This window comes from Tympanuchus pallidicinctus, unplaced genomic scaffold (assembly GCF_026119805.1).
Source record: "Tympanuchus pallidicinctus isolate F22 unplaced genomic scaffold, pur_lepc_1.0 scaffold8, whole genome shotgun sequence".
NCBI classification, from domain to species: domain Eukaryota; kingdom Metazoa; phylum Chordata; class Aves; order Galliformes; family Phasianidae; genus Tympanuchus; species Tympanuchus pallidicinctus.
In genome coordinates this window covers 21,056,336-21,066,701 of record NW_026294802.1, presented here as the reverse complement: position 1 = coordinate 21,066,701, position 10,366 = coordinate 21,056,336, and the positions used below count along the sequence as shown (strand labels likewise).

The following is a 10,366-nucleotide window of genomic DNA, read 5'->3' as shown; positions in this document are numbered from 1 at the left end:
GCTCAGCTTGGGAAATGGGCTTTATCTATATACGGTCAGTTGCAGAATTGGATTAAGATGCTCCCCCCATTTCAAGTGTCCTATTTTTTCAACTTACAAAACGCGAAGTTGCAGGAAGGGATGACTACTTACTTTTGATTGTGGATATACAAAAGGTGTTTAAATTGCCATTTAAAAAGGTAATAGGTAGACATAAAGAAGCAGAGATGTTCTCTACTGAAGAACAATACCTACAATTACGCCTTTCTAAAAATCACATTTTTATTACAAATAAAACCAACATTCATTATACATGGCAAACTGACTCACACAATGTCTTTACTGATTGTGGCTTAATTATTCATAACGCATTAAACGATGAGGAGAATTCATAGCACAAGAAACGTGAGCACCTGTGGAAGTCCTTGGAGGATGGGGATCTTTTGTATTTGTGATAGAGACTTTGAGTCACTGTGTGTTTGGTTCAGATGTACTCCTCAGAAATATGAAGCTAATTCTCATTTCACGAAAAATGAAAAATGAATTCTGCTGGATGAGAAGTGCAACACCGCACGTCTTGCATCTGAATTCACACATACAATCACTGTTTCAACATTTACATGACTTCATATTTGTAACTAGAAGTTATTACACTAGATCTTGCAGTCATCACTAAAATATGTAGAAGATGAAGAGTAAATGTCATAAGCTTATGGTAAAAGATCTGACAGTCCATAAGAGACAAAGAAAACTTCTGGCACTTAAGCACATAGGGGTACTTGGACCTTATTTAATTTATGTGCTAGAGTAATATTGCCTTAGAACAATGAGCATTATGTTCACAGCCCCTACCTGAGTTGAAAAATCTGCATAGTGCACTTCCATGGCAAGTGTTTTTTATCTAAAAACATACATCTTCTTGTTTAATTTAAAGATCTTATTAGGCTGAAATAAGAGACCTGTAACTAAAAACATTCAGTGGGATACTACTTCTGATGGTACCTTTGGCTGATGTTACTTTTGGCTGGGCTACACTTTACTAAATGTATAACCAGAGTGTCTGCTTGCTACCAATGTTTAAAATATCATAAATTTTTTTCTTCAGTTTTTATTACATTGATAAGAAGAAAAGGAATTTTTTTCCACTTATAGTCAAATCCAACGAAGCAACATTTATTATTTCCTTGTGAAAATACAAAACATACTAATCAATGCAGTTCATTTTCATCTTTTATTCTTCCTGTCTTCCCTGAGGTAAATTTTTTTGCTGATTTTCTAAGCATTCTTTCAGCTTATCTTCAGTCAAAGTCAGTCGTTGTTCCAGGATTGAAATTGTCTGCGTGAGGAGGACAGTAGCAATAGCTTTAGTATGTTTTTATATCATTCACACAGTACTATGAAAGTGTACAAAATGGTAACATTTAAAAAAATCCTTATAACTCAACAAAAAAATAGCCTAAAGATGGCTTTGCCCTAGCTGCTCCACTATTTACAACTGTATTTAAGAATGACGGATTTCTATCTATGAAGACTGTCCAAAGGTTTTAAATTGTTTTCATGAAAAAAAAAAGCTGTACGTGTGTGTATAATATTTATGTGCACATAAAAATTACTCAGAAATACTATGTGAAAGCTGCCTCCATATTGCAATATAAAAACTGCCATAAGCAGCGACCCCAAATGATGTCTTCCAAAATCCTGAAAGAAACTTTAAAGATATAAAAAATAAATGAAGCGTGAAAAAAAAGCAATATTAAAAGGCATTCTCCAAGAGACCGTCTTCCTCAAGAAGGGTGGGTTCCTAGACACAGGCTGACAGTTTCTTCCCAATGCAACTTACCTCACAAATAATCTTCAGCTGATGCCTTGACTCCAAACTTTTCAAAACATATTTCTTCAGTTAAGATACACGTTGCAGAAGAATTAAGAAAAAATCCTAACCACTCCTATTACTGATTAATGTTAATACATTCCAGACCATAAAGTAATGTATTAAGACAAATTGTCTGAATTTGGATCAGCAAAAATAAGTATTGTGCTTTTGCAAACAAGCAACTCAGAGTTACTGACAGAGACTAACATGTGTGCTGTTTCACTGACACTTGGAATTATCCACTGCATAGATTCCTACCTAAGCCAATATCTTGAGCACTGAGTTTGAAGAAGGATTTAACGGTACATTGCCAATTTACTTTGTTCATCCCCTACTAATGCATGACTGTTCAAGCTGGAATTTGACAATGTCAACACAACAACTGGCTTCTGGCGAATCCACATTAGATCTCACTACTGAAAAATAGTGAATTTTTTTCTTCTACAGTTAAAAACACAGTAATAATCTTTACGATTTCATAGCAGGAAGCTTTGACTTTAGGAAACACAACACATGCAATCAGTGTTTGCTGAAAGGCAAGAAACAAAACAGTCATTTGACTATATAATCATTGAAGCCTACAGACTTTAACATTCTGATTTATGAGCATAGTTCCTGTTTTTTTCACCACTGATAAAATTGTTATTTTCCACTGTGAGTGCTATCTGTCCTTGCATACTTACTAGAGTCAAAACATCCAGCTGTTCCACAATGTTCTCCAGAGCATTACCCAGGGATGGGGAGATGCCCATTTTCTTGTCCACATTATGCATAACTGATTCGCTCTCATTCTCAGACTTCCTCTTTGAACTTGTTGCCAAGACCGAAGCAGAGGGATACTGCAAATCTTCATTGCTGACATCATCCTTAAATAAAGAAACACTGTTTGAATATTCAGTTGCCCTTGTCTTCGTTTAATTGGAATAATACACGAAAATCAGCAGAAAGATCTGTTTTTATATTGTTAGAAGTCTTTACACATGTACACACAATGGCCTTCAGATTTGCTTCTTGTACCACGTCCAATTCATAACACTTCAACTCCTTCTGACCTAACAGGTAATTTCAGCTGTGATAGATGAGGCAATAATCACACACGATGTACTGAGAAATCTCAGCAGTCTTTACGAATGATTTCAACACAAACAATTTTCAGGTACTTGATTGAAGAACTAAATGCATTACTACTAGAGCTTGAATTAAAGCTCAAATACTATTGCTGCCCTGAGTTTAATTCAAAAAGATAGCTCTAGCTCACAAAGGAATTCATTCAAAGCAGTCATATGGATGAAAATTCCATATGTGACTGGATGATCACAAGGGTTCCACTCCATGGTATGAAATTTCTCTTTGGTATGAGTTTTCTGCTAAAAGAACAAAAAAGTAGCTTTTAGATGTTTATTTAGTTGCATTACTTTTTTAAGAACCAATTTCTTCAGGAAACAGGAAAAGAAAACAGAAAAGATCCACACCATGTCACGAGGGAAATAACTTTGCTGTATAAATATTGCTTCAGGGTAAGTGAAAGAGCATGATCTTCCCAATCACTTCTGCTTTTATTTGTGCCTTGAAGATTTAAAGGCCCTTTTGAGTCAGGATAGGTTAAATCATCACTAATTCTTTAGAGGATCCCTCATAAAAACTTTTCCTGATTTATTAATCCTTTTGCAATTTCTCCGAACTTCTACCTTCGGATAGTTTAAAAATAAACAAAAATTGAAAGAAACAGACAATCACATTTTATTATCTCTAATTATGTTTGCAATATCTGCAACCGTTATAAAATAAGTAGTTCCAGTTTAGCAGTTTCTCTGAAATATCTTGAGTGCTGATGAAAGTATTCATGCACTGAGCAAAAAAAAAAGGAAATTTCTATCTTATCTGATGAGTTTAAAATACACAATGTCTACAACATAGTCAAAATACTTACATTGTAACGCTGAATAGATTTTTCAAGTGGAAATCTAAAAATCATTGTGAACCATTAAAAATTGCCTCTTAAGTCTCTAAAATAATTCTGTAGAATGTAAATTATTAGATGGAATTAATGGCAAACCTTTATAAGATTATCAAGGCACGTTGATGAGTTGCCAAGGGCATGGGAGACTTAGAAGCAAGTTGGGTGATTCTCTGCCAAGAATGTTTTCTCTAGAGTACGCTCAGCCTGGAGACAGTTTAGGTGGGACACACTGCCTGCTTGATCATCACGTGCCTTATGAAATGCAGACAAATGAGGAAGGAAAGTTGAAAGTGCCACTGAAAAACATCCAGTTGGTACGATGTTTTTTTTTGTAGACATCCTTTGAAAACCTCCATGCTAGTTTGAATACCATGAAGCATATTGCCAGCCTTGGCTGGACAGTCCTTTCACACCTACAGTATAGTCCAGATTTGGTGCTTTCTGACTTCCATCTGTTAAGGCCAGTGAAAGACAGATTGTATGGGCAACATTTTCAATGCAACAACGCGGTCATAGCAGCTGTGAAACAGTGGGTTGCCTCTGCTGGTGCAGATTTTTATGAACATTGCATGCAGGGTCTTATTCATTGCTGGTGAAAATGCACAGCTAATGGTTGTGACTACCTTGAAAAATAGGGTTTTGAGGCTGTCTTGCTCTATCAAACAATGCTACTGTGTTCTTGGTATCTGTTGTAGTTACTTTGGGGGCAACCTAAGTAACTATATTTAAACACCAGCCAATACTGTTTGGCTTTGGTTATGGCATACTGCTTTGCAAATTCAGTGTCCTAAGGAATAGTTAATTCTCAAGTACATAAAAATAACATAAATTGCCAGGAGTGTTGTAAAAATGCCTTCTAATTAAAAAACAAAAGAAGACAAAAACAAAACAAAAAAACCCGTGATATTCTGTAAAACTTCTGAGCTGTTCCTTATTGTAAGAGAATAAATTTGAATAAGGTAACAATTTAAAATTGTTACTTTGGAGCAAACTAAGAAGAAAATTAAAATCTATACATTGTTTCCATTCATAGCTCTTTAGTAATAAAACAGACTCACATTTGGACAAACTCATGTGAGTTATAAACAAGGAGGAGAAGGAGCAGATTTAATTAATCAATAGGAAGTTATTACCATGACATTACCAAGCGGATGTTCAGTAGAAAATTAAATTCAGCCTATAAATGATGTCATAAGCAGCAAACCATAATTGCTCATCTTTGTTTTCTGTTGAGCAAAATAAGACAAAACTCTGTGGGTGGTACTTAATCCATTTCTGAAAAATCCTTACATGTGATCTGATCAGCTCTGCATATTCCAAAATGTTTTCCCACGAAACATTCACAGATCATGTATAAGAATAGAATTTGAGCAAAATGCATCCATATATCAAGGCGCCCGAGTGGTTTTATTTATAGAGAAAAAAAAATTAAGAGAAAGAAGGTAGGAAATAATACATGTCTATGTCACTCAATTGAAAATCATTAGGCTTCAGCCTTCTAAGAGCTCTATGAATTCAGAAAATATACACAACAGCTTCCAAATGAATACCCTAATGATCTTATAATTAAGATGGGCTTATATGAAAAAGTGACATTGGTAAGCTTCCTAATGAATCACAAAAATTGGCATGGCCTGCTTTTTAAAAATAATGCTTTAAATTTTGAACACATGGCACATTTGCCAGCTAATACTAAAACATTTCTGATACTGTGATTAAAACAACTACAAACAATTAGTCATAAATAGGGCATTAGAGCTCAAAATAGACCAACAAGCAAAGACTTGACAGTGCGGTCTCCCATCTCACCATAGCTTGACTTTCTGGGTTTTCTCTTTGTTTGTTTGTTTGTTTTTAATCATGGGAAGTTTCTCAGGAGAAGTAATGATGGTATTGTCATCACTGTTTTTTCCTCCATCTTGCGAACCCACCCCTCAAACTAAAATGTTTCACTGTGGATATGCTGAAGTGAACCATACCGGGGAACGTACGCACGTATGTATGTATGTATCTTTGGCAGGCCATAACTAGAGGCAGATAGTTTCTAGTGCTTTGAAATTATTTTCTGAATGAAGAAATGATCCACAAAAAATAAAAAAAAAATAAAGTTCTCTAATCTAGTAGACTAACACCAAGCATGCTAAATCACAGTCTGTTTTATCAGTTTCTACTGCAGGAAACTTCCCCTTGGTTTCAGCTGATGACAGCACTCATGGTTTCCTCTCTTCTCTTGCACGCACATGAATCAGCATTAAGCACAGCAAAAACTTGCCATGTGTCAGACTGCAGTTCTCTGCCCGTTGTTATCTGATGTGGTTGTTCTGATATATATTTTATTTGCAAACTTTAATGGAAGTTTTGTGTTCAGGCAATAATATAAACTATGCAGCTTGTCTTGAAAAAGTTCAACCAAACATTTCTAGTTTGAGCAGAACGCTTTCAGAACAACTCACAATACAGGATTTCACATTTAATTCAAAGGCTTTCATAGTTTCTTACACACCTTAATCTTCTCTAGATCTTAAAAGAATGTCCAATCTAAATGAATCCAAACATATAAATTGAAAATACTTATTGTAAATGCAACTGATCCAATTTAGCAAGCAAATATTCACTCTTCCATGCAAATGCCATCACTACTGGTAGTACGTGGAATCCAGTCATGGCTGCTGGTGCTATCAGGATACAAATTCACGGCTGGCACACCAGGCAAGACTATCCAACTACGTTCCTTAGCAAAACGTGTATTTTCACTGATAGCATTTTCTTAACCATGAAAACAGCAAATTCCATCTGAAGCCAGCTGAGTTTATAGAGGTCAAGAGGTCAGTACAATACAATAAAAACTACCTGCTGATTTGTTTTTAAAAACATCAATGCAAAATTAGTGGAAATCCTGATGCCCTTACAGGAATGAACTGATTCATCAGATTCATTTTTACCAGGATTACAGTTATGTTAAATTTAGCATTGCTGTAACAGTATAAAAGACTAAACATTTCTGTTCACAGGCTCGACAGACTAAAGTTTTATGTAAATAAATCACATTGTGCATTACCAGTGTTTTATCAAACATATACTGAAAACTGGCTATGTTGTTTTGCTATGTCAGCTTTTCCCCAATAGCTTTATTTACCATTGCTGCTGGTCAGAAAAAAAGCTGAAAGACAGTAATTCCACATGTTCAGAATCTAGTAAACGAATCAAATAATTCGTTCCATATTCCCTTCTTGTCAAGAGAACATCGAAAAAAAAAGCTTTTTTTCCAAAGAAGTACAAAAAATTAATTTAAACTGCTCAATAACAGATCATAGCAGTCCATTAATATTTGCGTACATGCAGCTAGAAGCAAATAATATTTCCCTGAGCTTTTCCTAAATTCTTAGATTATCAGAAATACTTAAGCTGTAAAGGCAGAAAACATTATTTTTTGAAGTTTCCTTTTTTTTTTTTTTTTTAATTGAATTTTATTTCTAATGTCGACAATTCCCTGCATGGTCGGATCCACTAAAGGGATCCACAAAAACTTAATAGCTAAGCTGTGTTTCCCTGGATTTGGATAAACCTAACCCTTAACATGAAATTCTCATAGTAGCTAAGTTCTGTAGCTATGCAATTTGTAAAGGGAGAACCACTATCCTTTAAAAATGGTCTAATTAAGGAGTTGGCTGGCATTTAGAGGAAACTGAGGATTGTTGCTCTGTAAAATAAGCAATAATGCTAACAACAGAAAAATAACAACAATAAAAAGCAATGAACATCCTATGCCAACTAGAGATGCCACCTCTCCGGGCAGGTTGTGCCTGTGCCTCACTACCCTTACTGTGAAAAACTTTCAATTGCATTGAAAGAAAAATATAGAAAGATATGTAGCTGCCACTAACGAAAAACTGCACTGGGATATACAAAAACAACCATGCTAAAAGGCATGTAAACCAGACAAAGGTGTTATATTCCCTTTATTATTTTTATTTGATTCAGGCCAACTGTATGCTTTCAGCAGCACAGGAGAGCTAAACACTGAGTAATCAATTGTATAGTATCAGTTATGACAGGTAGTGGTCTAGTCAGCATGTGCGATGCCACGCACTCTGGAATATGGAAGAAGACACACAACACTGCTGTGTACCACATACTGTACATGAAAGGATGTTAAAATGAAAATAAAAATGAAAGTAGTTAGCACTATAATCCCAGATCAATAGCTAGCATTCCAATCCTAAATGCCAAGTTCCTCTTGGGGAGTTACAGTCCTCACAGACACATAAAAAGTATTGTTGGTTTTCACAACTTAGCAGAATCACACAAATGACCATAAACTATAAATGACAAAATGCAGCAGACTGGGATAACTGATGGCATCAGCAAGAACTCTATAGCCATTAGAATTAAGAGCAATAAAAAGGACATTTTAGTCCACTCATTTCTGCCTGGCTGTCCCCACACTTCATTTCTACATTTTGAACTTGTTGCAGACTTTAAAGGGTCTGACAGAGGAATATGATAGTGGTATCTTAAAGAACTGATTTCAGATAAGTTTCCTAAGAATAGATTGCGAGCTAAAGGAGAAAAATCAATAAGTACTCCCACTGGGAGAAAGGATCTGGCACAAGTTTACATATTATTGGAGACCAGAGAATGCATACATGAGAAATAGAACTTACAATTACTGCAAAACAAGGGGAAAGCATCAAATACAACATTTGCAACATAGATATGTAGGAAGTTGGCATACACTGTTTCTGTCACTCAAAGAGTATTTGTACTTTACAAATATCAGAACCAAAAGAAATCCTAGCAATAATACCCCTAATAGCTAGAGATGTTAGAGAGTGATGCAGAATTTTTTTTGAAGTGGTTAATAAGGTAATTTAACCTTCTTTTTAGTCAGAACATGAATGCAGTAATTGCACTTATGGTAAAATACTCTTGATTTCAACCATAATCAGAATAACTGTTAAACAACTTACACTGCATGCAAATATTTTTAAAGCTTGGGTTACACAGTTTGTACTCAATGGTTTTAAAATAACCTGACAGGTAGGCTAATGGTATTGCTTTTTTTTTTTTTTTTGCTTTTATCCTGGAAAAATACCAAGAGAATGGGGAGGCTAACAATCCATCAATATTTAGAAAGGATAAACAGGATAACTGTGCTGTCAGAGGTCACAATTGGCTTGAGAATAATGTCAGGGAAAACACTGAGAAGTTGATTTACAACATAACTAGCAAATACTTAAGACATAACATAATACAAATCAATATGATTTGAGAAAGAAAAAAAAAAGACGAGAAACAGGAAATTAGCAGATGATGTAAAAGAGATATACTGGAAACTGCTATCTAAAACAGTCAGGGCTGTCTGGCAAACGGATTTCACTGAACCATCCAAATGCAACATCATGTTCAAGGGTAAGATCGCAGAGATGAAGGTGCTATCAAATCATAGACTGGAAAGTAGACGTTTTGGAAAAGAATTACAGTATCATAATATGTAACTGATTGAAATGATAAAATCAAATATGATTAGGTGATTGAGTGAGATGATTGAGTGAAGAACTACAGTAGCCTCAATATAATTTTAGCTACCTGAAAGTAGCTAGAGCAAGAGGTAGTATTATACTGTTACATTACACTGGTAAAAACGTGACAGAAATTCTGTGTCTATACTTCCAAAGCAATGTGTAAGAAATGGCAAAACATCTGTAAGAACAAATCACTGCTTGGAAAAGTAATCTTTTCCATTCAGTCTCTGTCTTCATTTCTTGCTATTTAGGTAGAGCCACACAGATGGAAGAAAGCAGGCTGAACCCTCTAAAGCTGCAAAGGAGAACTGAACCCAAGTCACCTACTGCCTCAACAAAAGGAAGCCACCACCACCACCTGCTTTGCTCATATCTTCTCCCTGGCAGTATCTTAAGAAAGGTTATGCTCAGAGGTGCCATGCATATAATACATCTGTAAGTGCTACAGTACAATCACTTCAGCTGGTCTTTCTTGAGACTAAATACATGGGCTCAACAGACACTCGTTAACTTAAACTGAGTTACAGCCAGCACTAACCTATTTAATATCCACATCATTTTTCCCACTATTTCTTTTGTGCTGATATTAGTGTTTGGATAGCTAAGCAGATCAGGGAATTGACTTGGATGCAACTGAACAAACAAAAACAGTTGTTAAGATAAAATGACTGGGAGATCATCCTTTAGCATTGTTCTACCTAATTTCCGACCTCAGAACTGTTTAAATGGAAGATGAAACCAAAAGGTTTTCACACTTTTTTCTGCATCAAACATCTGCTGGATGAGACCTGTATGAAAAACATCTCTGCTCTTGTACTGAATTTTATTTTAAAAGTCTCTGCAAGTCCCATTTTAAGCAACTCAGTGTTTCCATAATCTCACATGGAGCAAGAAACTCTCACAGCAAACTAGCAGAAAGTATCCTGTTTAGATATCACTGTAATCTCAGTGATAAATAGAATTTGGTAGCACTCATTCAAGCCCCGTTATTTAGAAAAATAAGAAGAGATTTAAACACAATTAAAGCAT

General features: G+C 35.3%; 1 protein-coding gene across 1 annotated transcript in view; it reads right to left on the bottom strand.

Annotated features, from left to right (window-relative positions):
• Positions 1 to 243: 243 nt before the first annotated feature.
• POC1B (POC1 centriolar protein B) overlaps positions 244 to 10,366 on the bottom strand; it is a 40,401-nt gene continuing 30,278 nt past the window's right edge. The window contains exons 11-12 of the mRNA XM_052668544.1: positions 2,536 to 2,718; positions 244 to 1,315 (exon numbers count right to left, since the gene is read on the bottom strand). Of these exons, the coding sequence (XP_052524504.1) occupies positions 1,211 to 1,315; positions 2,536 to 2,718 (288 nt within the window). The 3' untranslated portion in view covers positions 244 to 1,210. The remainder of the gene's footprint in view (positions 1,316 to 2,535; positions 2,719 to 10,366) is intronic.